General features: G+C 37.9%; 2 protein-coding genes, 1 long non-coding RNA gene and 3 other non-coding genes across 8 annotated transcripts; 2 read left to right on the plus strand and 4 right to left on the minus strand.

Moving 5' to 3' along the window:
- Positions 1 to 982: 982 nt before the first annotated feature.
- LOC129757679 (hairy/enhancer-of-split related with YRPW motif protein-like) lies at positions 983 to 10,587 on the plus strand. Of its 3 annotated transcripts, none has more exons than XM_055754961.1 (4): positions 983 to 1,228; positions 1,917 to 2,773; positions 5,013 to 5,227; positions 8,972 to 10,587. In XM_055754961.1, the coding sequence occupies exons 2-4, from the start codon at positions 2,547 to 2,549 to the stop codon at positions 9,691 to 9,693; spliced, it is 1,164 nt and encodes a 387-aa protein (XP_055610936.1). In that variant the 5' UTR covers positions 983 to 1,228; positions 1,917 to 2,546; the 3' UTR covers positions 9,694 to 10,587. The 3 variants fall into 3 exon arrangements, with proteins under 3 accessions (XP_055610936.1, XP_055610937.1, XP_055610938.1); XM_055754962.1 differs by having other exon boundaries at positions 983 to 1,144; positions 2,337 to 2,773; XM_055754963.1 differs by having other exon boundaries at positions 983 to 1,144; positions 2,466 to 2,773.
- LOC129757680 (uncharacterized) lies at positions 3,911 to 5,297 on the minus strand. Its single transcript, XR_008739762.1, has 3 exons — positions 5,021 to 5,297; positions 4,497 to 4,678; positions 3,911 to 4,431 (listed from the first exon to the last, which is right to left on the minus strand). It is a non-coding gene; the product is annotated as an uncharacterized LOC129757680 (long non-coding RNA).
- On the minus strand, positions 9,723 to 9,794 carry Trnae-uuc (transfer RNA glutamic acid (anticodon UUC)). The gene has a single exon. It is a non-coding gene; the product is annotated as a tRNA-Glu (tRNA).
- Positions 10,588 to 13,679: 3,092 nt separating the features above from the next.
- Positions 13,680 to 18,012, plus strand: LOC129751688 (protein PAT1 homolog 1-like). Its single transcript, XM_055747351.1, has 3 exons — positions 13,680 to 13,809; positions 13,879 to 14,516; positions 15,277 to 18,012. The coding sequence occupies exons 2-3, from the start codon at positions 14,069 to 14,071 to the stop codon at positions 17,175 to 17,177; spliced, it is 2,349 nt and encodes a 782-aa protein (XP_055603326.1). The 5' UTR covers positions 13,680 to 13,809; positions 13,879 to 14,068; the 3' UTR covers positions 17,178 to 18,012.
- A 139-nt stretch (positions 18,013 to 18,151) lies between these two features.
- Trnay-gua (transfer RNA tyrosine (anticodon GUA)) lies at positions 18,152 to 18,255 on the minus strand. Its single transcript has 2 exons — positions 18,219 to 18,255; positions 18,152 to 18,187 (listed from the first exon to the last, which is right to left on the minus strand). It is a non-coding gene; the product is annotated as a tRNA-Tyr (tRNA).
- A 4,242-nt stretch (positions 18,256 to 22,497) lies between these two features.
- Positions 22,498 to 22,601, minus strand: Trnay-gua (transfer RNA tyrosine (anticodon GUA)). Its single transcript has 2 exons — positions 22,565 to 22,601; positions 22,498 to 22,533 (listed from the first exon to the last, which is right to left on the minus strand). It is a non-coding gene; the product is annotated as a tRNA-Tyr (tRNA).
- Positions 22,602 to 27,589: the final 4,988 nt, after the last annotated feature.

The following is a 27,589-nucleotide window of genomic DNA, read 5'->3' on the forward strand; positions in this document are numbered from 1 at the left end:
ATGGATTCATGGACCGGCGGCAGACAGCCAGCCCCACACGTGACCAAAAGCAACGCGCGCGCAACAAGCGGATCCTCACGCGGACGACCGGCAGACGTTGCTTCTCCAACGGAAAAATCTCCTCAACAAGTGCAACGGCTGAGAAAAAAAACACAAACAAACCATTAGCTCGGGACGGTCTGGAATAAAACAAAAAGATCAGATCATTAACACACCTCCCACAATTGGAAACCCACGGCACCGGACCCCAGAAACCGAAACCCCGGGACCCACACACGCCGGCCGAACGGGATGATGACCGCCACGCGGATTCTACCGATGCCACTTTCCGCTTTGTTGATGCACACTTTTTGGCAACCGTCGGTGTTGATGACGTTGGTTAGTACGAGATGGAGTTAGTGCTGTTTCTTTTGGTCACGAGCCGATCACACGTCTTTGCTCACGACCAACGGGAAACCCTCGACCACGTGCGAGGTCAACGGGAGATTTTGCTCTCCGTCTCTCTTCAGCTTATTGTTTTGGTTACTCCGAAGTGGATTTCCTGAGTAAATTCATCCTGCGGATGAACCTATTCATCCGAAATGGCCCGGAGTGGGGGTAAACAATGAATGAAGTTCGGAAGAAATCGTTTCCCCCTCTACCGAAAATTTCCCGGAAAGGATTCATTCTCAGCAACCTGTTTCTCTCGAAAGAGAAATCACCCTCGCTCGGAGTTGTTTTGACGATGGCCTACTGAGAAGGAAAGGGTCATGCTGAGAACTCGAATCACTCGAATAACTGTTTGTATAGAAACAGTTGAATGAAAGGACGAACTCTCTCTTTTTTGGTACGTTCTCTCGCTCACTCTCGCTCTGTTTTGCATTGTGTTTGCCTACCGCTAGGCTGCCGGTGATAAAAATCGTAAACATTGCCGGCAGGAGTGGGGATGGCACATGCATTGCATGCGTTCGGCATACGTCATTAAATCAGTCGGACGTCGTTTGTACACATGACAAGTCACGTGTAGGCCTTACGGTCGCAAAAACCGGAAAACGCGCGCAACAACTCTTCTGCTTTTCTGTCCTTGGCACCGCACAACACAACACAAAGTGCCGCACGCACGCACGCACGGACGCTTGGCACACGCGCTTCCTCCAAAGAAAAAGTACACAAGTGCATCTTTACAACATCTTTAATTGGAGCAACAGTTTAAGTCTGAAGATTGTGTTTCAACTATTGGCGATAATAGGTGACACAAATAGCAAGTGTTAAAGCGGTTACGAGAGATAAGATTTCAAACTTGTGCCTAACTAATTGAAACCAAACCACCTCTTAAGAAAATTTTACAAGTTTTTCAAAAAAGTGAAAGTGACTTCAACCAAACTTACACCCTTATTCCCGTTTTCGATCGAATGACATTCGTTCGAAAGTTAGGCAATTTCGTATTCTTGTTTTCGTTCGAACGAATCAGAGCAGTTCGATCTTTCGAACATAGCTCGTTCGAACGAAATGTTGCATTCTTGTTTTCGATCGAACGTATTTTTACTATCGGTCGTCAAACGCGAGTCTAATGCTGCGAACGGAATTCGTTTAAAGGGCTAAAAACGAAAAAGTAGAAGAAAAACGTAAAAATGAGAGGATATGAGACTAAAAATCTGAAAACACAACAATTTTCCATCCAGGCTGATTTAATGCAAAATTACGAACATTTTTGCTGATGAAATTTATTCGATCTACCAACTTTTTCTACCATCTATTAATAATGGAAAAAAGTTTAGAACGAATCAAAATAAACCTTTTTTTGTGGATCCAATAAACAAAAGATTTTTGAAAAAATTGGGAGTTCAAATAAATTGATTGTTTTATTCAAAATGTAACCAATTTTAAATTTTCGGACTTGTCATCGTCTTCCCATTGGTCTTCTCGATGGAGATTAGCAGCAGCAAAAGCGGCAGCGCCATCCTCATTGAGGATACCTGTTTCTTATAGGCGACACTTGCGATGAACACTCTCCAACAGCTTTGATATCGGCAGGCGTTCGTTTCTGCTGCTTAGGTTTGTTGTCGGATCAGCCACGGTAGCTGCTGATATGCTGCTATCGAGACTCGCCATCGTCTTCCCTTCCGGTGGGGGAACTTAACAGCAGCAGGCAGAAGCAATCGCGGTGGCACCATTCTTACTATTCTTTGAGGACACTTTCTTGTACCGGAAACATATCGTTTACGTCACAGCTTCGATATAGGGAGGCGTTCGTTGCTGCTGATGGCGATGGAATTATCATCGGAATCTTTCCCGGCGATTTCTGATCCGTTTTTTTGTTCTTCAAGTTATGAAAATAAACAAATTTCTATCACAAGATACGTCAGAACTGTCATTTTCACACATAAGGGCTGCCTCGAATTTTCGAAGTTAATCAGGCAACACCAAAATCAAACGTATCACATTCGTACGAAAACAAGAATACCTTTTTCGAATTCGATCGAAAGTATCCGTTCGAACGAACGGCAGATACGCCGTAAACAAGAATAAGGCCGTTAGTGTTTAAAACTAGTTAAAAAAAAAATAAAATGGATCACCATCATCATCACCACCATGGAACGCCGCTCCATTGGGGTTACTCTAGTGCTGTCGGCGTGGCACCGGCCGGTATTCCGGTGGCCAGTTCGACCCCAAATCAGCAGCAGCAGCACAACAACAACACCTGGACCCCACCTTCGTCCAAGGGACTTAAGCGAACACTATCGGAGTCCCTCTCCGATGACGATCTCTACTCGGAGGAATCCTCCAAGGAACAGTGAGTATTGGTTTTTCTTAACTTAAATCTTCAAACTACCCTTAAATCTGTTTCGAGGAACTTTAAATTGAAAATAAATTGTAATCCTAGATTCTATTTCAACTGGACATAAAATTTTTATTGCAAACGAAAATGAAAATTTGCAACTGTAAAGGCATACTGTTTTCAGTTTTTGATTTATAAATTGCGAATTCAAGTCCTGTCAGATGGCTTTTTGTTATTCCTTTTCATATTTCCCTTAAAAATGTTTCATTACTAATTCTTTTTTGAAAATCAAATGTTCAGTGCCAAACTCTATTTAAGAACTCTTTCAATTGATTATTGGCAAAATTTTAACTTTGAGTACAAATTTTGAATTCGGTTCTGTATTCCAGTTACTCGGGCTAGTTTACTGAGTTAAAATCCAACTGAAATCAAGAGGTAAAAGGGGGAAAATTCAAATTTTTATATTTGAACGGAAAGGTTTGAGACAAATAAGAGCTAAAAATTCTAACATAAGAATATTGACAAAATTGTGATTGAAATTTTAACTAAGAATTTTCACTTTTAAAAAAGTTTCATAAATTGTTGTCTGGCCAATTTTTCTCAATTATCAATATTCTACTGAATTTGTAAAAAAAAAGTGTATCAATTATGAGTTTGTCTTTAGAAAGTTTCGCCTTTTGTGCTGTCAACTTTTCGCTAATAAAATTGTGATTTTCATTCTCAGACTGGCCGTCGAATTTTGCAAATTCTTAGAATCTGTTTTTGAGAATGCCAACCTTAGAACCTAGATTGAGGATTCAAAATAAGAACACAAGCTAGGATTCAAAATCAGAATTTTGACAACATTTTTGTCAATATTTTCGACGAGAAGAAGGAATGATCTCACGGAAAAATGTGAAAAAATACCGAACATCCGGCGGGCTTTAAATCCTGGATTTGGCTAGCTAGATTAGACCAAAATACTACCAAAATAGGAGGTGTCCAAGCCGGAGTTTTCGAGTTCAAGTCCCGCCAGAGTATTAAATCGTTTTTTTTCTCCCCTGGGCTTTCAATCTTTAACTAACGGCAATCAAAACCCGTCGAACATTTTTTAATATAAATTCATATGCCTCCTCCCTGAAGAATCATTTTTTAACAATTCACTTCCACTTTTTAAAAACTTGACTATCAGCATTAGGATGACTCCTCATTTTTTAACCGTACAAATCCAATGCGTGGTGCTAATTGGCAATCCCAATTCCCCTCGGAAGGATGTCGTCTCGTTGATTGTTGTTGTTCCATCCAATCACTCCGACCGAGAACCCATCAATAATCTCAATCGATAATCCCGATTCTTCGCGATCACAATCGGACACGGACTGATTAGTTTTTTTTTGTCTGCCTCTCGAAAAGGGTTTCGTTTCCGGTACTTTCGAGAACAGAAGTAGATAACAGCAGCAGCAGCATGCACCTAATTTAGCGCCGTTTTCATAAGATAAAATTGTATGATTGATGATGCACCGGAGTCCTTTCAGAGAAAAACCAAAATCGTCCCGTCATCGATTGACTCCGTTTGTTCTTCTTTTTCTATTGACTTTGAACTCTTCGCCGTGTCACGTGGTGTGTCAATGAGTAGATTCCGGAATTGTCCGGGGGGTTATTGATAGCCAAAGTATTTCACGAGTCATTCGTCTCTAGGAGAAAAAGTATCTTCCGCTATCGATTTGAATGGAAACAAATTAACCGTCAGCGAACTTACTTTTGGAATGGCTTTAGCAGAACTTTCCTTAAGGTTCCAAATGTCGTAAACCCAACGGTTTGTTCGTTTATTCCAGTCCATTTGACGGGAGCTGCCAGCTGGAAACAGAATTTGTGTACATATTTGTATCTTCCGACTTTTCTTGTTAAGGCTCCTTTTCGCATATTCAAGTTGTGTCCCCTCTGCTGAAAAGAAATACAACAAAATAATAAGGAGCTCCTCTGGGGTAGGAGTTCGCGAAGCGTGGGAACCAAACCATTTTAGAAAGACCGTTCGGAAAAGTTCATAAGGGTCTCTGACTAAGGGCGGCGGGGGTAACCGAATGGAAAAAGTCATATATTATGTTACACACAACGCTCAAACCGAGAACGAATGAACGAGGGGTTCCCCCATAATATTTATGCTCTCTCTTTGCTTGACTTTATCTGTCCGTTTCATGGTTCAGTTCCTCAAGAAATGCCATGTCTAATTTAGCGAGACTTTACTCATGATTTTTCTTCTTTCCCACACACGCAGTGTCTCACCTGGCGAATCGGACAGCTGTCAACTGCAGAGCCGCAAACGACGGCGCGGCGTGATCGAGAAGAAACGCCGGGACCGGATCAATTCCTCGCTCTCCGAACTGAAGCGACTGGTTCCGAGTGCCTACGAGAAGCAGGGCTCCGCCAAGCTGGAGAAGGCCGAAATCCTGCAGCTCACCGTCGACCATCTGAAGCAGCTACATGCGCGAGGTAAGTTTTTGGACACTTTTTATTCCTGATTTTTTTTATTCAAATGGTCGAAATCGGGTTGCTTCACACTTCCGGATTACAAACGTCTTTCCTAAACTACAAAAACAAACTACTTACGAAAAAACTGTGGGTGCTTTGATTGAAAACGGTTCGTATAGCGTTTGTTGTTAAAAAGGGACATTGGTGCTATACACATAATAAATACTATTATCGACGGAAATCGTAAAAATTAAACAACATTTAACGAAACCATAAAAACTCCTTTTTACAACGTCTTGCACCGGACACCAAATCACTAACGAGGTGTGTAATCTGAGAAGATTTATCGGTATAATTTTCAACGGTTGAAGATGCTGGGAAAACCTAAGAAATTATCCTTTTGACACCGCCATCTGTTGTCGGGTCCAAACCGGACCCGGTCCATCAACATCGTCTCTAACAACTTCCTCCAATCAAACCAACCAAAAAAAAAAAACGGCCATGACGAGCGAATAGACCCGGAAAGAAAAACTCCCACCGCTTGACACATAATTAACTACCAGCTAGCGACACAGTCGGTCCCACGTAAAAATAATGATGAGGGTAACATAACATATGTTATAGGTCAAAATTCATCGGACTACGGAGAGGAAAAGCCGAAAAAAGGCACTTTCCTACAACTCCTTTCAGTTTCGTCCGGGCAACGGAGCTCCGCTACACTCATTCTCGTCGCCGTCATACGGTAGTCTTCGCCTTGAAGTGCGGGAAGTGCACCCGCAAGATGGTAATCAGGTTGTACCTTTTTTTTCGCTAGCCGGCTCGAAGGACCAGCAAGGAATGAGGAAAAAATATGAGGAACTCAATACATCCGGTATCCTGGTTTCCCACGGTTTGAGGACCAAGATACGAAAAGCCTCATTCGGTTGAAAGGAGACGGGAGAGGAGGAAAAAGGTCTACGGATTTTACCTTGAAGACTGGAGTGGAAGAAACAAAAACGGTGGTTGGCAATGTGGCGCTATTTGTCGGTTGTTTTTTTTTTGTGTCAGCTATAAGGGAAAAGGTGAACTTTTTCTTGTAAGAACCTAAAACGGTTTTGTTGTTCATGTTCGATCTTGATTTGCGGTACAGGATTGTTATTTTGGGGGCCGAATGACCTTAACATCACCAGATTTGAGATTTCGGGTGTGCTGTAAAGTGGGGATCCACGATGAAATTGCCACACACAAAATTGATTCGCAAAATTGGAGTTTTCATCCGATTGCCATCAAATTTTCAGGGATTGAAAACTTCATTTTACTATTTTACTCGTATTCATACGCAAGTGTCCGCACCTTGGCCTTAACTCCGGCAATAAGATTCGGCACAACCTGTGAATCAACCGTTTTTTGCATGTAAACCTATACTTTCTTCAGTTCCCCGACTGTCTTAACTACCTTAGGTCGTTTAAGAAGGTGCTGCTTCATAATCGCCCAGTACTTCTCGATGGGAGTGTTTAACATTTTCAGCACGAAATTGACCTTATTGTTCGCATATCACTTCAGCACGTCCTTGGAGTAGTAGAATGAGGCCAAATCCGGCCAGAAAATTGTAGGGGCGTGGTGGGCCTTCAGGAGAGGAAGCGGCGGCTTCTGGAGGCACTCTTTCATGTACACCTGTCCGTTCATCGTGTCCTGGGTGCACTCCGCTTCCCGCTCGTGCAGATAGCGTGCCAAACCAGAAATTTATTCGCAAATTTGGACATCTTCTTCCTTCGAATATGCTCCGGAACGCTGATCTTATCCTTGGTCGTGAAAAACAGGTTGCCGGGGATCTGTTTGAAGTCGGCCTTCACATATGTTTTGTCGTCCATGATACAGCATTCAACTTTCGTCAGCATGTTGAGGTACAACTTCCTGGAACGGATTTTGACGGACTTGTTCTCGTAGCGATTAGGGACCTTTTGTACCTTGAACGTTCGAGGCCCAGCCTTAGTTTTGGCCTTCTGGACAAAACTTCGGCTTAGGTGCAGCTTCTTAGCCACATCCCGAACGGGGGCGTTCGGGTTTCGGTTGAAGGCCCCAACTACGCGGTTGTAATTTTTGGTGTGGTACGGAATACTTTTTCCTTCACTTCTGGGCTTCCGATCGGTGGTTAATCGTTTCTCGAACCGCTTGATTACTCGCGACACCGTGAAATTCGCGATTCCCAACGTTTTAGCGATGGAACGATGCGAGAGACCCTTGTTCTCGTGATAAATGCGCAAGATTTTATCACGCACGAGCTGTTCTTTCGACTCCATTTCCGCGAGTTTTGATCACAGGATTTTTTAACTTGCAGGATGTAAACAATGCACTATGAACTTAAACCACCCATATTTTCATTAAATTCTACCCAACAGTTAAAAGTTCCAGTTGATTTTTTGACTACGCCGCTTAGAAAAATCTTCCCACACAACCGGACTGTGGGAATTGATTCCTGAGATACCTTTGGAAACGGCCACCGATTAAGCGGCACGCAAATTTCGGGGATCACATGCAATCCAACAAAAATGAAGGGTGGGTGAGAAACAACCCGTTCTCGCCGAAAATTAAACCCAAACAACCTGCGGCTGCTAACTGCCGGTTCGATAATTAACCGTCTGGCTGGGTGGAATCGGAAATTTTTCCTGCAAACACAGACGTCAATTTGTACCGGTTGTTGGTCAGTCGGTAGTCGAATCCCATAACCCGATAAAAGGGTTTTCCTCGGTAGGAAAACAAAAACAACACCGAAAAACTGGCTTATTATCAGTGTTTATCCTTTGTCGGGTCGTTGTTTCTCACAAAATCGATTGCACTAATCGTTCTCTCCCGTTCTCCCACGGCTTCCACCGGTTTTGCGTTAAAAGCCGGCTGCTTAGCTTTCACGAGGGCTTCCGCGAATCCTCCCATCAAAAAGCCAAAAGTCCTTGGATGGTATTTTCGATCACCGATCATTTTTTTTAATCCCAACTCGGGTGGTGGGAACCAATATTTTTATTACAACTCATCCACCCACCACCCCTTTCGAGGGATTTCGACCTCCTCCGAACCTTTATTGTTCCGCTAATACATTGCATATTGTTTGATGTATGTGAAATCATCATCAAAACATTAACACGAGCGAGCGGGCTCGCTCGACGGGAACCGATTTCCACCCTTCTTCCCATGTGCATTTTTTTTCGGTGTGCAGGCAGACCAAGAACTGTGGGAACCTCTGCTCTTTCTCTCTCTCGGGAACTGGAAGCGGGTTGACCCTCCCTTGTCCCGATGGGTTGCTCTTGGTTGGTTGGAAGGGCGCCCTCCAGATTGCTGGCACTTTTTTTTGTTCCTGTGCCTGGCCGTTGATGGGTGGAAGTAATATAAAAATTGAAATAGGGGGAATATGCATGAGATATTTTCTGTTCTGCTGCTCCCGGTCTACACAGCACAGGAACGGCATTTTGACTCGACTCGGCTAATGGCCTGGACTTTTGGATTCGGATGAGTGGTGTGTAAATATATATATATATGCGCGTCGTGTCGAGTTTTGGGTTTCGGTTCCGTGGGAACGTGGAAAAGTTAGAATTGACACGCTGAGGCGAGAGAGTGTGAAGCCCCGGTCGGTCTCGAAATTGATATTTATGGGTAGATTGGGACCTGTTAAGTAGGATTATTATGTTATTATTTTTATTGAACACTCCTCTGCTACTCCCGGTGCAGAACATTAGAAGCTTTGGCATGGTGATTAATTTTGCCTCTATTTATTCTTGTTTCTTCCCATCACAGGCTTAGACGATGCCAGCTACGATCCGCAGCGATTTGCCATGGACTACCACATAATCGGATTCCGAGAATGTGTCGCCGAGGTCGCCCGTTATCTTGTCTCCATCGAGGGCATGGACGTGCAGGATCCACTCCGTCTTCGGTTGATGTCCCATTTGCAATGTTTCCTGACCCAGCGAGAGCTTTCCTCCAAGGCTAATGCCAGTCCGGCCTGGTCCCACAGCAGCTCCTATCAGCCAGCTTACCCGCACTCGTCCAGCTACTACCATCAGAACTACACCCCCCAGACGGCCACAGCGTCGGCACCGTACATTCCACAGGTAGCAACCATCTCACCTCACGACCAGGCCCTTCAGGCACACCATCTGCCACACACGGCGCTGCATTCGTCCTCCTATGTCACCGGGGCCAGCACCTCTGACCACTATTCCAGTCAACATGACTCCTCCCAACAGCACCCGCAGCAACAGCAGGCCCAGCAACAACAGTCCGGCGCCGGTGGTTCGAACGAGCAGCAGTCCAACCCCACCTACATCGACCTGTCCAACATGCACCAGCAGCAGCAGCAAAACAACCGCGGCGCCACCTCAGCCAGCGTCGGCTACGGCAACCCACAGTATCCGGTTAGCACCTCAACCTCCCACGGGTACAGTGCTACCTCCAACAGTTACAACGCCAACTCGGCCAAACCCTACAGACCATGGGGCGCCGAAATGGCTTGCTGAAAAAAGAAAAGCAATACCATCAAAAAAATTTCCCATACCGGGAATCGAACCCGGGCCTTCTGGGTGAAAGCCAGATATCCTAGCCACTAGACCATATGGGATGTGTTGTTCCGGAGGGTCTTCGCATCCAATGACAATCTCTGAGCCTACGAATTACCGGTACCTTCCAGGTGCAGATGCCAAAGTGATAGAACCGAACCAAATGATTTCTTTCCCTTAAAAATAATAACAAACTAAAATGTAAATAGCACTTATCCAAAAAAAAACAACGCCAAAATGAGTCTGAACCAAACACAGGAACGTGGCGCGCATCACACGAAAGCTTTAATAAATGTTTCTAGAAAACCAACGAAAAAACTGAAAGTTAACAAAATATTTCCGCCGCTACACCGGTGAGAAAACCTTTCTTCAAAACACTGTGTAAATGTTCTTTGTATTTTCGAACTGACATATCGTTCTAAGAGTAGGGATTCTTTAATTTATTTGAAGATAAATTTTCAACTATTTATACCAAATGAAAAATAAAAACAAAAACATAAAGACGGTGGACGAAATGAAACTAGAATCTAGCTTTAAGGGTGCAACTAATCGAGTCAATTAGTACTTTAAGAAAAAAAGGATAGAGTTTAAGTGATGGAAGTAAGAATGTCAATGAATGAAACGGGCCAAAAGGCCCAAATTTAATGAGGATTTCTTCTAGAGGTATTATATAGGTCGTATACAGACGGGTAGGATTCTATTTTTAGGACGACCCAAAGTTGTGATTCCAATTTAATAAGCTTTTTTGATTTCTCTAAACATGAATTCCTATGGAAGAAAACCAATTATATATGTACAGAGATTTTTAAAACTGAAAGTAAACCAAAACGAATAAAATTTTATTGAAATTTAAAATTTGTTGTTTTAAAAAAAAGAATTCTCAAGGACAGTTTCGGTCCGCGTGTCGATGCACGTGAGAGTGATGTTTATTGTTGACCCTCATCACTATCTTCACTTGTTAGATTTTTGATCAACTTTGGTTTTCATAATCATTATCATCGACTTTTTCTAAATTCGACCTTGTAGGTACGTATAATTTAAACCTGTCCTTCATATCTTTGTTTTCCAACGTTTTTGAGCACGATCGATGCTGATAATCACAAGATGCTGTCAAACGAACTTTGGCGACGCCTTTTACTCGAATCGAAGTGCTGTAAGGGCTGTAAGATTTCAAAAAACGATCGTTTGAGTTGGGAAACACGTGGCCTGTGAGAGAAAACGTTTGGTTTTGCTTTCTTTAAAGATCACGATGAAAACGATATTGTCAAAACAGCCGAAATTGTAAAATTCTTCAATCATCATAAACTGATTTCTCAAAATTTTTGAAACCGTCAAAATTTTGAAAAGTCCATAATTGACGAAATTACCATAATTGTCGAAATTAACATATTTTTGAAAAACGCCAAAATACCCAAACCCAATAATTTTTTAAAGTTTTCAAACTTTTCGAAGTTTTGAAAATTATCAAAACGATCGAAATTGCCCCAAAATAAAGATTGTCAAAATTGTCGAAGGTAGGAATTGTCAAAATTGATAAAATGAATAGCATTTCGAAAATAGTAAAATTTGTTATAACTTGAAAAATTACAAATAGTCAAATTACAAAAATTAACTGTATTTATTTTTTTATTAATCCTTTATTTGAAACGGCTCAATCCAGTAGTTAACTGTATTTAATAAATAACCAAAACGTCAAAATTGTCACATAATCAAAATTATCACAATTAAAAAATAATCAAATGAACAAAATAATAATCATATATGTTTTATCATTCTAATTGACAGTATCGAAAATAATCAAATCCATCAAAATAAATTACAAATAAGGAATTGAAATGTTCGAAAAAATTAAAATTATCAAAATCATCATTTGATCAAAATCACTAAAATAATCAAAATATTCGGAATTTCCAAAATCATCAAAACTATTAAAATTATCACAACTTTCAAAATTTTTAATTGATAAATCAAAATTTTCAAAAGTATCACACTTATCAAAATTATCAAAAATTTCAAAATTATTAATATCAAAATTTTCAAATTTTCAAATTGTATATTATTATAATTGTCAGATTAAGGATTTTTTTTAATTTATGGCTTGAAGGAAATTTAAAAAGAATTGAACTTGACTTGCCTTAATTGTCAATATTTTAAAAACTGTCTAAGTTGTAAAAATTGTGAAATTTGACAACTTTGTAAAAATTTACACAAAACGAACAAAGCCGTTAACGATTTGAAGTTTGACAAAATTTTCAAATATCCAAGTTTGAATGATTTTTTTTAATTGTCAAAAATTTTAATATTGCTTAAATTTAGCTAGAAAGAAATATTCAAATCATCAAATTGGAAAACTTAAATCAATTTTAAAAATTGACAAATATTACAAAATTTTCAAAATGGTTAAAATTGAAAAGAAAAAATGTTCAAAATTGTCAATTTTGTTGAAAATATCAAAATTTTCAAAATTCACATATTGTCGAGATTGAGAAAATTATCCAAATTTGCCAAAAATGTGTGTTTTGAAAAATGTTTTAACATATTGTCGAAATTGCAAAAAATATCCAAATTACCCAAAAATGTTTATTTTGAAAAGTCTTTTTAAAATTGAAATTATAAAAAAAAAATAAAAATTGTCAAAATATCAAATTGAATGTTGAAGAATTTTTTTTAAATTGACGACTTAACATAACTGTAAAAAAAAGTTGACTTGCTTAAATTGTCAATATTTTAAAAATTGTCGAATCTGTCGAAGTTGTAAAAGTTGTAAAAATTTTACAACACGTAACCGATTTGACATTTGGCAAAATTTTCAAAATTATCCAAATTATAAATTTTTTTATATTCCTAATATAATGAAAATATTAAAATCATCAAATTGGACAATTTAAATTCATTTTGAAAATTGTCAAATATTACAAAATTTTCAAAATGGTTAAAATTGAAAACAAGTTTAAAATTGAAGAAATTGTCAAAATCGTCTATTTTTTTTTGAAATATCAAAATTGTCAAAATTTAACATATTGACGAAATTTTAAAAATTGTCCAAATTTGCCAAAAATGCTTATCTTGAAAAATCTTTCTAAATTTACCACAATGATCAGAATTATAAAAAAAAAATAAAAAAGGAAATTATAAAACTGATCAAAAATGTCAAACTATCCAATTGAATATTGAAAATGTAAGGATTATTTTTTTTACATTGACGACTTAAAAAAAAATTTAAAAATAATCAACTTAACTTGTTTGAATTGTCAAAAGTTTAAAAATTGTCAAAACTGTCAAAGTTGTAAAAATTGTGAAAATTTACAAATTTGTTAAAAATTTACAACTCGTTAAAAATTTACTATTTGGCTAAATTTTTAAATATTCACATTAACGGAAACATTAAAATTTTGAAATTGTCAAAAATGTTTATATTGTAAGAATGAAAATCAAATTTAAAAATTGAAATGAATTTTAAAAATTATCAATTGAATTGTAAAAATTTTCAAAATTTTAATGTATTTTCAAAAATTGTCATAATGTTATTATGTTCAGAGCTTTTAAAAATTTCCGAAGATTTTGAAATTGTTGAAATTTTAGAAGTTCTCTTAAATTTTTCTTCACGAAATTTTATAAAATATTCCAAAATTTCAAAAATGTTTTAATTTTTTTCAAAAGGTTGAAGTTTCCAAAATTGTTAAATTTTATAATGTTTGCACATTAAGTTGAACAAAATGTGTCATTATTGACATGATATTTGGTTCAATGCAATTTCAACTGAACCCATGAAGAATAATTCTTTCCTAAGAACGTTCCTTTTTCTTAAGACTTGAAGCTCTCGAATTCAAAAATAGAATATGTCTGCCTTTATCCGTCTATCGGCAGCACTGCCCGCATTTGACAACCGCGATCGAAAAGCGGATGCGTGCGCGGAAAGAGAAACCGAAAATGCTGTCAGTTTCTGCCAAAAGGAAACGTCAAAAATAAAATACATTGCTCCATCTCATCGCCAAAATTGTGTTTTCGTTGGCTTTAGGATTTCTCGATTGTGAAATGAAATAATTCAATTTTAATACCATTAATTCACATTACCAGGTAAGATTCCTTCAGCATGGCGTTGTTTCCATTCTGCGCTACAGTTTTTGCCGTTCAAACCCTTTTCAGCTACCCGTTTAGTGCTGCTATTTGCCCGTTCTAGTGCCAAAAGGTTTGCTTCCAAGTCATCACCTGAGGCCGCATCCTTTCCCCGTGTCATTCCCAAAAACTTCGGAAGTCCTCGCAGCGATTTCCGCGGGAAGATTTCCCAAAACAAGCACGCCTTCACGATCGGCCCCTTTGGGTGTGCGATCCCAAAATGACGGATTCGTTTTTCGGCTTCGATACATCACTTCCGGTGAAGGATGACGGGGGTGGAGGAATCGGTGACGAGTTGGAAGATTCGGAGGAAGAATATGATGCGCTGAACGAGGAAACGTTCGGCCGGGCCCAGGAGGAGGACTGGGAGGAGCAGCACGAGGATTTGGTCCGACTGGACCAGCGGGAAGGTGGCGATGGGGATTCCGGACCGGATTCCGATTTGGATATGAACTTTTCGGCGCTTCGGATCGATAACCTGGAGCTGGACGATGATAACGAATCGGAAGCGCGACTGCAGCTGGATCCGAGCGTTTGGACGATGCCGAGTAAACCGGAAACGCCAAGGCCATCGCACCATCATCCTCATCATTCGCAGCAGCAGCACCACCAGCTACCGATGATTCCGGGACCGGGCCCGTCGCTGATGCACAGGCCATCTCTGCCGGGTAAGTGGTTGACAAACAGAATAATTTATTTCTAAAACATTCTAATTTTTGGGCGCCCGTTCAACCGTTATTTTTTTAAATTTATTCTGATCGCAATTAATTGTCTCTGAAATTCCTTTATACAACTTTAGAATATCTTAAAATTACAACATGCACCAAAATATCAGTAACTTTTAATGCCGACGACCTGTCAATTTATTTCATTCTTTCTAAATGCATAAAATGTGAAGGTAAATGCAACTTTATTTGCTTCGTAAAAAGATTGGATGCATTACAAATATCAAGACATAGGGGATAAAACGACGGTCCTTTGAGCCAGATAATATATTTCACTATTTGACAGAAATAGCTCAGATTAATTTAACAAGAAGACTATTACTCCGTCTCAACGCATTCCGAAACGATATGGCAAGCTGATAAACTTAGTCCGATAAATGTAACCGCGGGATTACGATGGGGTATCACCCGTTGAGGTTTGGGTTTTGGGGTGGTTTTGGCTCCTTGGCGACCTTACTTTTTACCTGCTCCTTTCTACTAAGAACCATCCGCCAGCCTCCCAACATTGCTTTCCCTATCGGCATCCGCTGCAATGTGCATTTTAAAGACCCTCAAAACTTTCTTAGAGGCGGTAATCTGTAATGTGGCAAATTATAACCCTCACTTCTTGATTTGTTAGAGTGATCTTAAAATTTTATGGGACCACCACATATGAACTGTGAGATATATCTTTCAATTGTTGACCTTATTCTACCTCCCGCAGGACCGCCGCTCATGGGTCTTCCCTCCGGTTTTCCGCTGCCCAACCCGACCCAGATGCGGATCTGCTCGGTCGAGGAAATCGAACAGAACATGATGAAGCAACAGGCCCAACAGAAGCAACAACAACAACAGCATCAGCAAGGTCAGCTCCGACTGCCTCCTCCCCCGAGGCATCTTCCACCACCGCCTCAAGACAATGGCGCTAATCTGGCGGGATTGGGTCGTCCCCCGCCGGGATTCCTATCGCCGGCAATGATGAGCCAACCACCGCCTGCGATTCCTGTGGGGTTCCCACCGCCACCACTTGGGATGGGACCTCCCCCGCCGCTGCATCTGCTGCAAACGAACGTGCCCCCGCCCCTCTTTCCGCTTAATGTGCCTCCGCCGAACTTCGGTGGCGATGCGAACCATGCGAACTTTAACCAGCGTCTGGTTCAGGAGATCCAACAGAATCACCCGATGCTGAATCGGCAGGGACAGTACGGGCAGGGCAATCGGTACGGTGGTCATAATAATAGGGGACAGCAGCAGCAGGGCGGGTACCATCAGCAGCAGCAGCAGCGGGATCAGATCAATCGGCATATGAATGGCAAGTTCAATAGGTCTGGGGAATACGACGAGTACGCTAATCTGATGAGCGAGCGGGATAAGCAGTGGCTTTTGGGAATTCAGCTTTCACAGTTGAACAAGGAGACGCCCTACTATAACGATTACTACTTTTGCGTGTTCCGGGATCGGAAAGAGCGTCAAAAGGGCGAGATTGAGAGCAAGGCACACAAGGATAACACCTTTTATCATCCCTTTTCGCAACAGATGATGCAGCGGAACGGCTTGATCGGGCGAGGAGAGCGCAGGAATTCGGAAAAGAGCCAGGAGATTAAGGAAGTTCCGGCTAGAAATTACACTCCCTTGCAATTTGAGAATTCCCTCGGAAAGCTTCAGTGTGGCAGCGTGACCGCTCCAAGAAAGATCATCGACCAGGACGTGGTCGCTGAAACGACAGCTAATAGTGGCCTAGCCGTTAGTTCTGAGGTTCTATCCCAGCGGAAGTCTCGCCAAATTCTGTTGCACGTGGAAAATTTGTACAAGATTACGCTTAAGCTGGAAGATTTGAGCAATCCATTGGCGATCGAAGCGAAGCAACAGCTGAAGGAAAAGAAAGAGAGGGAGCGCTTGCTAGCACTCGAGAGGAACCAGCAGGTGGACGATCAGAACAATTTGACCGCCAATGGGACAGACGTAGATTCTGAAGATAATTTTGACAATCTGTTAACAAAACTGTGTGCAGGTTTGACACCTGAAGGCGTGCTACTGATACTGGCCGTAAGGAAAGGAAAAATTCTGCTGAAGCGCATACAAGCCGTTCTCAAGGATCACACGTTCCGTTGGAACCTGTGGTGCACTGTCCTTTCCTCCTTGGCATTGCTCCCGAAGCGAGAACGTGACGATCCGGAAGAATTGCTCAGTCCACTATTTCTGCAGCTGGAAAACCACCTCAAATTTTCCACCTCCTCTGAGCTCCTTCCACTGGTGGAAACCTTCCTGAACTCGGACAAACTGTTCCATCAGGTTCCGCAGTGTCGGTTCCTGTTCACAACCGTCCTGACTTTGATCGATCGAATGGAACATTACCAGAACGGCGCCAGCAACAACCCTACAACGGAAATGCTTGAACGGTGGAACCTTTTCCTGAACGAGTTGTCCCGATCCATCAGCGCCCAGCAAACGCCGAACAACACCGGCGGCGCTCGGAAGATTCTACTCAAACTCGACGCGGATTGCAAGATCTTAAACACCCTAAAGGATCACTTTCGGCGACATCCCACGTTGGATCTGGATTTGAAGCTACTGTCCCTGATTTCCATCGTCGGAGAAGGGAATGGCGCCGGGGACAAGCTCTAGTGGGACTAAGCCTGAAACCTGCTGAGATCAAAATCAAAACCCACGGTTCAAGGATGGCAAAAGGTAAAGGTATGGACAATAGAGTGTTTCTTCTTGCTTTCTTTTTTTGAAATTTTGTTCCATATTTTTTTATTTTAACTTGAAGTTTTAAACTATTTCCCGTTATTTAACTTGTAGAGAAAAAAAACGGACGATATAAACAAAAAAAATGTTAGGAGTAAAATTGTAGACATTCTATGGAAATCTAAAACAAACAAAAAAAAATGAAATTGTAACATTCAAAGTTTTAGGTAGATAATAACCTTAAATAATAATAATCATCCAAACCATTACAACTTTCAAAGTGCAACTACAATGAGAATGTTTATATTAATCACTTAGAAGAACACAAAGTGGACTGTGCTTGTTTCCGAATCAATTTCCGAACGTGTGTTGTTGCATGATTAAATTTGTAAAATGTGGATGTGACCATTTTTTTTCTTTTACTTTTTTCTCAAACATGTACATCATATTATATCGTTTCTTTTTAGTTTTTGACGACAGGAAAATTAAGCTTAGATTTAATACGAACAAAATATGTAATGTAGGTAGGTTTTCATTTGTTTCTTTTCGGTTCTTTTCTTTTGTCCTAAGCTTAGGTTTCATGTTTTCGGACATTCATTCATTATGTTCTATTTTATAATCCCCTCAATAAAAAAAAAAACAAATAAAAAATATCCCACTTATCTACTTAAGTGATGGGCATGTTAATTTTAAACAAAAAAATGGCATACTTTTTAAACTGTAAGCATATCCTATACCAACAACAACAAACATTATTAAAGGTAAATTTAAACAGCACATTGTTAAGTGTAGACGTTTGATTGCATCCGAAACAGGGCCCTTTTTAATACTGTAATATTGATTTTTTGTTAAAATCATAAAGAATAATAATAAGTAAAATAATGACTAAAATAAGTCTTAGTGACAAAAAATCCTTCGAGCCGGATTTGAACCAGCGACCTATGGATTACTATTTCTGAGAGACACATCTCATACCAACTACAGTCCACCGCTCTACCAACTGAGCTATCGAAGGTGCAGTCGGATGGTGGCTAGAAGGCATATAAAAATCGACGATAGGGTTCAGAGGTTGGTTTACTGCGGACGAGTCAAGTTCATCGGAGGGAGAGAAAGAATGAAGAAAAACGTGTTGGCTGTTACTTTTGATGCTGTCGCTTTAATTGCCCTCGAATGATGGGAGCGGCAAAATTACTTACATACAGCACAGCACAACAAGGCTCGCGTCGCCAAATAACAGGCACTTTACAATTGTTTTTATAAAATGTGAACAATTTTGAATTATTTGTCAATTTAAAATGTGTCTGAAACTTTGAAGATCCTTTGTGTATCGTTCCAATTTTAGTATACACGTGATCAGCTGATTGTTGTTCTACTTTGAAGATGGAATCCAGTGAGCAATTCTATCTTGAATAGCAGAAGGATGATAAACAAACGGGTTTGTTAACGTTGGATCATGAAAATGTGACTAATAAATTAAGAGACTATTCTTGGTTCTCTATTTTGAAATTGATCATTGATGTTCTGAATCCTGTGTCACATTTTGACTTCCAGGTTTTCTTTGCCTTTGCTACCGATTTTCTATTTCCTTCTTTTAAAGATTTTTTGGTTTTAGAATAGTTTTTTTTTTCTTAAAATTGGGATTTTGTAAAATGCTTCTCAAAAATTTAGTTCTCAACTATCAATTAAGAATAATACTCGATACTGATCAATGAAAAACACATTTCGAAATTAAGTAATGTCTTTCCTTCCTTTTGATTTAATTTTGAAATGTTCCTCTCTTCGCTCAGAAAAAACGCCTGGCCTGGATCCCCAAAAATTGTATCCCTAAAACTGAGAAAGAAATGACTCTCGGTAGAGCAATCAATTTGAGAAATTCAACGAGGAATCAAACGCATGCCAGAAGGATCGACGCATCGAAGGAATTTCCAACCAAAAACTGAATGCAATAAAGAACATTTGTTCTATGAAATTCGAAATCAAACAACAGTCTACTCTTGAATCAATCAAGGATCTACTGGTAAGTCTGCTCAATTTTTCTACAATTTTTTTTTTTGAAACAGCCAAGAAAGTGGATGTATACCTAGTTAATAGGTAAACAAATATAAAACGCTCAATTTTCGAAACGCTTCCAATCTCTTCGTAGGTGGTCTGAACTAAACTCTTGAAAACTTTTTTAAACAAATTTGATAAAAATTCTCAACCTGGACATATTCATATCTATATTATACTAGCTGACCCGGTAAACTTCGTTTTACCTTCTAAAGTATAAATCGTAATAAATGTTTAATTTCATCTACACGTCCTTAACTGCATCGTGCTCGCGAATAGATTCTTATGGAAATCGTAACAAATATAGTTGAATTTGTATTAGCACCACCTTCCATAAAAAGTGAGATCCTTGAAACTATTATACAAACCATCTCTGACCCAAAAAACCCTCGGATACCAAATTTTACTTCATTCCGAATGACCATTCATACGTGATGTTGTTACAAAGAAAATGCCTCCATTTTTATATAAAAGATATGAAGAAGAGGTAACTTTGTATGGGGACCCCTTTTTCATAAAAAGTGATATTCTTGAAACTATTATACAAACCATCTCTGACCCAAAAAACCCTCGGATACCAAATTTCACTTCATTCCGACCGACCATTCAAACGTGATGTTGTTACAAAGAAAATGCCTCCATTTTTATGTAAGGCCCCATAAACGGGGCAAGTGCAAATTAAGAAATTTTTTCACAAAAGTGCCGTTACTTTTTACCAACATTTTTAAATTTTTAACTTTCAACGGGAATTTGCTGAGAACCATTTTAATAATGCAACGAACGATAATTGATAATTTTTGAAGATTTACATATTTTTCTAGGACATGTGAAAGTTGAACTATGGTGAAAACCGTTTGCACTTGCCCCGGTGTACCTTATAAGATTCTTGGAAAGCTTAATTTATAACGTTTACAACCAAACACACTGATGGTTGACGTTGGACCACGGCAAAGGAGTTGGAAGCAAACAAGAATCGGAGAACAAAAAGACGGAGGGAAAGGTGATGCGGATGATTAAAACAAATCTCAACGTCTCAAGCCGTGATTTGGCTAACAAGATCGGCATGTCGCAGAGCTACATCCAGAATGCAAAGAAAATAGCTGGACTACATACATACAAGGTACATAACTTCCCAAACCGCGATGAGCGGCAACAATCGACGGCTGAAACTCGGACACAGAAGCTCTACGAGAAGATGCTGACAAAATATGGGATGGACGACGAAACGTATATTAAAGCCGATTTTAAGCGAAGTCCGGGTTTGGAGTTTTTCGCAGACTATAGCAAGTTCGATGTGGACGACAAATTTAAGAAAAAGAAAATTTCCAATTTCGCCTCCAAATATCTCGTTTGGCAGGCGGTCTGCTCTTGAGGACTGAGAAGTGAGCCTTTCGTGACAAAGGGCACAGTAAATGGCGAGATCTACAAATCTGAGTGCCTCGAGAAGTGCCCTTTGCCGTTCTTGCAGCAGCACGACAAAGCTCCGCTTTTTTGGCCAGATTTCGCACCATGCCACTATTCTAAAATTCTCCTGGAGTGGTATGAGTCCATTTCGTTCCAAAGGACATGAACCCGCCAAACTGTCCGGAGCTGCGCCCGGTGGAGCAGTACTGGGCAATAATGAAGCGAGATTTTCGGAAGAGCAAGAAGACAGTCTAAGACGAGAAGGATATGTAAAGGAAATGGAAAAAAACTGAAAAACTGGTACCGGATGACACTGTAAAGACTTTGACGGAGGGCATCAAGCGAAAATGCGTTCAATTTCACACTCAAGGCTCCATCGATTAACTTTTGAAGCAATTATATCTATAAAACTATCCTAAAATTTTGTGTAGGTAGGAAAAATGATAAAATGGCGGAAACTTCATCAGAACACAAAAAATGTCAAATACATATATGAAGTTTTTTACTATAGTAAAACACTTATACATTTTGTTTGCTATTTTACGGGTTTCATGCTAAATCGACACGAAGTTGGTCTGACCCTCTCAGAATTCAATGAAACTTTCTGGGCATAAAGCTCTTATCTAGTAAAGCAACTTATTATTCCCAAAAGTTATCTAGACTAGCATTTGAAAAGGGTCAAATTTCACATGTTATGAACATTTTAGCTCGAAAATTACAATTCCTACACAAATGATGTTCATGAGAAATTTTGGAAAAAATAATTAAATTTATAGAAAAAAATATTGATTTTTTTTTACACTGAGAAAAATGCATTTCAAAACCCAAACACAATTTCCTAAAAAAAGCCATCTCAGAATTTGATGAAATTTTTTTTCAAAAACGGAATTTCTTACAAATCGGTACAATCAATTCAACGAAGCCCCTTTTTTTGATCACAGGTTGGAAATCTACACTAAAAAAATTAAATTCATAATTTAAAAAAAGCCATGAAAATTGTTGTTAGAAAAACTTTTTTCCCTTAAATATGCACAAGTTGCGATTTATAGACGACTTTTAGGCATTATTACAACCCATCTTAGAAAAAAAAAAATCATCCAATTCTGAGATGGCGTTTTTTGAGAAATTGAGTTTCAGTTTTTAAAATGCATTTTTCTCAGTGTAGGATTTGAAATTTTTTTTTTGTCAATATTATTTTCTAAAAATTTAATCATTTTTCTAACATTCTCCCGTAGACCGCATTTGTGTTGTAATTGTGTAATAGTTGTAAAAATTTTCATAAAAAATGGGCTTAAAAGTTAGCCCTTTTTCAAATGTCTATATCTTTTTCAATCACTTTATTTGTATTTTTCCAAGTTCCCTTTGGATGATTTCGAAATATCACCAACAATTGCCGATCCTCTGTTGACCTTTTTTTTGAATACAGCAAAAGTTTCAAATGTTTTATAATAAACAATAATCAGCAACAAGCTTGTTGACTTCAAATCTGCTCAAAAACTTTTTCATGCATGCTACTTTTTGTCAGTATTTATCACTTTTCAAATTGAAAAATCTGTACCAAATCTTTATGACCTTTACTAGTTTACATTCCAGAGTCAGAATTAATAAATCTAATCGATATCCAACTGTTGAAGTGCTCTAAAACAAATTTTCCAACGCCCATTTGATTCAAAAAGTTAGAAAAAACAGATCATTTTCAGATCGGAATCAGTCACATTTAGTGATGATTGCGAGGATGTTTGAAAAGGATTATAAAAAAATCAATGAACTAAACACCAAGAAAATTTCCAATATCCAAAAAAATTCCTTCGAGCCGGATTTGAACCAGCGACCTATGGATTACTATTTCTGAGAGCCACATCTCAAACCATCTACAGTCCACCGCTCTACCAACTGAGCTATCGAAGGGATGAGGGAAGGGGCGGATAAGAGGCAAACAGACCGGGTGATGCTCAACATCACACAATTCGGTGAGCGGACTAACGATGGAGGAGAACTATTTGCATAATTTTCCATTAACCATCGCTATCAATCTGTTGTATCTGTGTATATTTTGTTTAATTTATGTACCTACATATTATTTTTGTGCTAAATTTAGTTGAGTTTGAATCACTTTTCTGTTTTCATTCGATGTTCTTCTTAGTTTATCTGATTTTTGATGCTTTTTGAATAAATATATATTTTTCTTCCTTTTGTTCTAAGTTTTTTTTTTGTTGGGTTTTAAGTAATGCGATTTGTTTTATTTGAATTCAAAATCTCTTGTTTAAATTGAAGTTTTTACAGTAATTTCGTTTAGACCTATAAATTAATACTGGAAGTAAGTGATCAAAACAGCGAAATAAATCATACGTGTGTGACCATGTAACGGGGTTATTGCTTCACTGCGAACTTGTAGGGAAAATAGAAAAAAAAAACTCTCCAAAGACTGGAGCCCTTAAGTCTACCGATGTCCCAGCAATTGATTTTTAATCCCTGTTTTCAGTGCTTTGTTCTTCGTTGACAGTCTGCCAAGTGCCATACATCCTACATTGGGGAGCATGGTCAATGTACCTTCCAAGTGTTTGCATCCTTATTGCAAAAAACTTTCCAATCGGGTTTCGGTGTAATTTTGCACTGATTTTCGTCGTTGAGATTTACCTAACATATGAGAGCTAATTTATTGTATCGTCGAGATTGTAAGCTGCCAATACAACTTTCGCGATGACCGACAATTATATATTTTCAGGGTTGAATAATCGAAAAGCCGTAAAATTTAATTCGTATAGAAATTGTGTTTCGAATGAATGCATTATGTATTTGTTCGCCAAAATCGTGGTGTTCAAACAGCGCTACCCCTAACCAATTCAAGGTCAGATAGAGTGGGAGTGGTTCTCAAATCCTTATTCTCGATATTTGAACTGACGTATGGATCCTTACAGTGTATATTATAATATCCTATTATATATTATAGTATTCATTTCAGTTTCTTACGAATTACAACCGGCTTTAACAATTTAGATTATAGCATAGCATAGCATAGGGTGACTACACACATCTAGCATTGGCTGATACACGAGGTACAACTATAAATAATCAAGCCCAACACAAGATGCCAAAATGAGTACCTGTATTCAATACTCATTTCAAGTGTTGTTATTGACAATCAGTGTGGTACCACAATGTACACCGTGACAAGTTAATGTTATCTTATAGGGATAGTTTGAACAGCTAAATTAACTTTTCGGGTGCAGAAAACTCGTACGACCCTGCATATAAAGATGCTGTTTCAGACAGGAAAGGGAAAGGTTATTTGTTTTGATGGGAAATCCTACTTGACAGATAGGATTGATGAATAAAAAAATATTCACAAATAAACGAATAAAATGGAAAAAGCTTACCAATGTTTTTTTTCAACCTGAGTAGATGCTTACAACTATGGAGTATAAAGGAACCTGTAATGCCACTTCAAATCTTGAAACAACGAGGCAAAACTCCATTGAAATTCCTGGACAGCGGTCCGAGCTGCTTTCAGGGTTTTTCGGGAAACAAATTGGGGTATTATCCTTGTGTTATATTTTCGGGTCCGGCCTTGAAGCAACTTTTGAGGTCCATTTTTGGCAACGGTCCAAACGTTCCAAATATGTGAACAAATTCATGAAAATATATACTGGTAACCGCTAAAAAAAGGCAGGAAATTTACAAACTTTTAATATTTTCTGTCCACCGTCTATAAAAAAAACTAGTCTTTTCCCAAATAAAATTCATTGATATCTTTTTGACTGATCTTTCGACGTAAAAAAGTATAAGGTATAGCCAAATTTACATGCAACATTTCAGAAAAAGAAGTCATGAACCCGAAAGCAACGCGGAAACAAACAGACTTTCCTGTCAATCAATGAATATCAAAGTTTATAAAGGTATGAAAATACTTAGCTGCTGGTAAATTTTCCGCTGCTTTTATGCCGTTTTCGTTTTCTCCACAAGCGCGGGGCAAAACTTTTTCTGAATAAACAAACAGAATCGTTACCCGAGACGATGCAAATATATGGTTGCTATACTCACACTTATGTTTACCCCCAACATTTTCAACTTTTACGGGGTGCAACCGCCTGCTTTAGGTTCAAATCTCGAGCAAAACTAGTGGACTTCTGAATAATTAAACGAACACAATAACAGCAGCTAGGTCAAAACTCGTGGGTAACTAGGTTGCCCCTGCCAATAAACGAAAACACTATTAGTTTGTCATTTTTCGTGCATCTTCTAATAGTCGGAAGTTCTTGCGGTATCTATCGGATGTGCGGCTTCCTCTTCAAATTTTCACATATCCAGATCGCATTAATAACTGATGGCAGGCTGTTACTTACGTGCACTAAACTTAACAGGATCATTAAATTTATTTTTTTTTTTGCAAAATAAAAACATTTAATATATTTCTGGAATTTTGGCAGGAGCAAATATTTTTTGCTGCTTATTCAACCAAGGCCTACTTCAAACCTCCCCGGCTTTAACAATCTAGATTATAGGTTCAAAAAGAATCTAAAAAAAATAACACGACTTTTAATTCTATTTATTCTTAAAGACTTGATAATTATTTAAGATTTTATATCTTAATATGGATTTCAAAACATCGACAAAAAAAAATCGAACATAAGTTTCGTCAAAAAACGCTTGTGAAACACTGCTAATCGCCGAAATTCGCTTCCATCATGCTCATTCCCAGTTTCCCGTAAAACTACAAAATTGCCAAATGTATGCAAACACATGTTAACTGCCTATTAACATCAGCAGCAAATGGCAGCATCATTCCATTTAGTTCGTTCGACAGCACGCAAGCCATATGCAAAGTCAATAATACTTACCTCTAGATGTTAACATTCGTTTCTATATGTAAACGAACCACAATCGATGGGTTGCGGTATTCTTTCGCTTGTTGTTTTTTTTTTGTTGTTTTCGATGGCAAAACATCTAAAACTAAACCCAAAATTGCAGATATCGATTGTCCCGAATCAATTGTCATTCAATGGAAGACACGAGGGGCACAAGAAATTGAATCGAATTGAAGGGGGGAAAACAGGGTCGTTAAATTCTCAATAGACTTTTTTTGGGTGTTGCTGTTTGTTGAATAGTCAAGGGGAGAATTTAAACATGTCAATCCCGATGGTTTGTGTTTTATTACTTTTGTTTCAGATTTTGACTTTAAGAACTATTCTTTAAATACTCTAACAATGGAATAGAATCTAACAATGGAATAGAATGCTTATTAAATAAAACTGATAAAAACATGGAATCTCCTGTTATTTTGAAAAATGAATGTTCAAGTATTGGCTTACAAAAAACATCAAAACTTCAAATAAGGCGCCTCAAACATAAATTTCAACATAAAGTGTTTATTTGTTTAGCACTGAGGTGTACCCAAAAACTAAAATAAAAATTGAGTTTTCGTGAAAAATTACATAGAATTCTGAAAAACAATTTAAAAAAAAACAAAAAATAAAAAAAAACCACATAGTTGACAAAATTGGTTTATTTTTTGTTTTTATTCTTGGTCATTCTACTCAGTTTTAACAATAACTTATTTTTTAGTTTTTGTTTTCATATTTGAATTTTCTGTATTTTTTCTATTATTGTCATTCTTATCATATTTGACATATTTTAGAAATATTGTCAAATATAATAAAAATGACCAAAATTGTCCACTTGACAAAAACGACAGAAATTACAAAAATAATAAAAAAAATCATGAAAACTACAAGAAAGACAAAAAATGAAAAAATTGACAAAAATGACAAAAATGACAAAAATGACAAAAATGACAAAAATGACAAAAATGACAAAAATGACAAAAATGACAAAAATGACAGAAATGACAAAAATGACAAAAATGACAAAAATGACAAAAATGACAAAAATGACAAAAATGACAAAAATGACAAAAATGACAAAAATGACAAAAATGACAAAAATGACAAAAATGACAAAAATGACAAAAATGACAAAAATGACAAAAATGACAAAAATGACAAAAATGACAAAAATGACAAAAATGACAAAAATGACAAAAATGACAAAAATGACAAAAATGACAAAAATGACAAAAATGACAAAAATGACAAAAATGACAAAAACGACAAAAATGACAAAAATGACAAAAATGACAAAAATGACAAAAATGACAAAAATGACAAAAATGACAAAAATGACAAAAATGACAAAAATGACAAAAATGACAAAAATGACAAAAATGACAAAAATGACAAAAATGACAAAAATGACAAAAATGACAAAAATGACAAAAATGACAAAAATGACAAAAATGACAAAAATGACAAAAATGACAAAAATGACAAAAATGACAAAAATGACAAAAATGACAAAAATGACAAAAATGACAAAAATGACAAAAATGACAAAAATGACAAAAATGACAAAAATGACAAAAATGACAAAAATGACAAAAATGACAAAAATGACAAAAATGACAAAAATGACAAAAATGACAAAAATGACAAAAATGACAAAAATGACAAAAATGACAAAAATGACAAAAATGACAAAAATGACAAAAATGACAAAAATGACAAAAATGACAAAAATGACAAAAATGACAAAAATGACAAAAATGACAAAAATGACAAAAATGACAAAAATGACAAAAATGACAAAAATGACAAAAATGACAAAAATGACAAAAATGACAAAAATGACAAAAATGACAAAAATGACAAAAATGACAAAAATGACAAAAATGACAAAAATGACAAAAATGACAAAAATGACAAAAATGACAAAAATGACAAAAATGACAAAAATGACAAAAATGACAAAAATGACAAAAATGACAAAAATGACAAAAATGACAAAAATGACAAAAATGACAAAAATGACAAAAATGACAAAAATGACAAAAATGACAAAAA

Source organism: Uranotaenia lowii, chromosome 3 (assembly GCF_029784155.1).
Source record: "Uranotaenia lowii strain MFRU-FL chromosome 3, ASM2978415v1, whole genome shotgun sequence".
Lineage (NCBI taxonomy): Eukaryota > Metazoa > Arthropoda > Insecta > Diptera > Culicidae > Uranotaenia > Uranotaenia lowii.

Bases quoted from the DNA above. Each gene is read 5' to 3' on its own strand.
- LOC129757679 (XM_055754961.1), top strand. From the start codon at position 2,547: ATGGATCACCATCATCATCACCACCATGGAACGCCGCTCCATTGGGGT. The intron at 2,774-5,012 runs GTGAGTATTGGT...CCACACACGCAG, and splicing joins GAGGAATCCTCCAAGGAACA to TGTCTCACCTGGCGAATCGG. The intron at 5,228-8,971 runs GTAAGTTTTTGG...TTCCCATCACAG, and splicing joins GAAGCAGCTACATGCGCGAG to GCTTAGACGATGCCAGCTAC.
- LOC129751688 (XM_055747351.1), top strand. From the start codon at position 14,069: ATGACGGATTCGTTTTTCGGCTTCGATACATCACTTCCGGTGAAGGAT. The intron at 14,517-15,276 runs GTAAGTGGTTGA...TACCTCCCGCAG, and splicing joins GCACAGGCCATCTCTGCCGG to GACCGCCGCTCATGGGTCTT.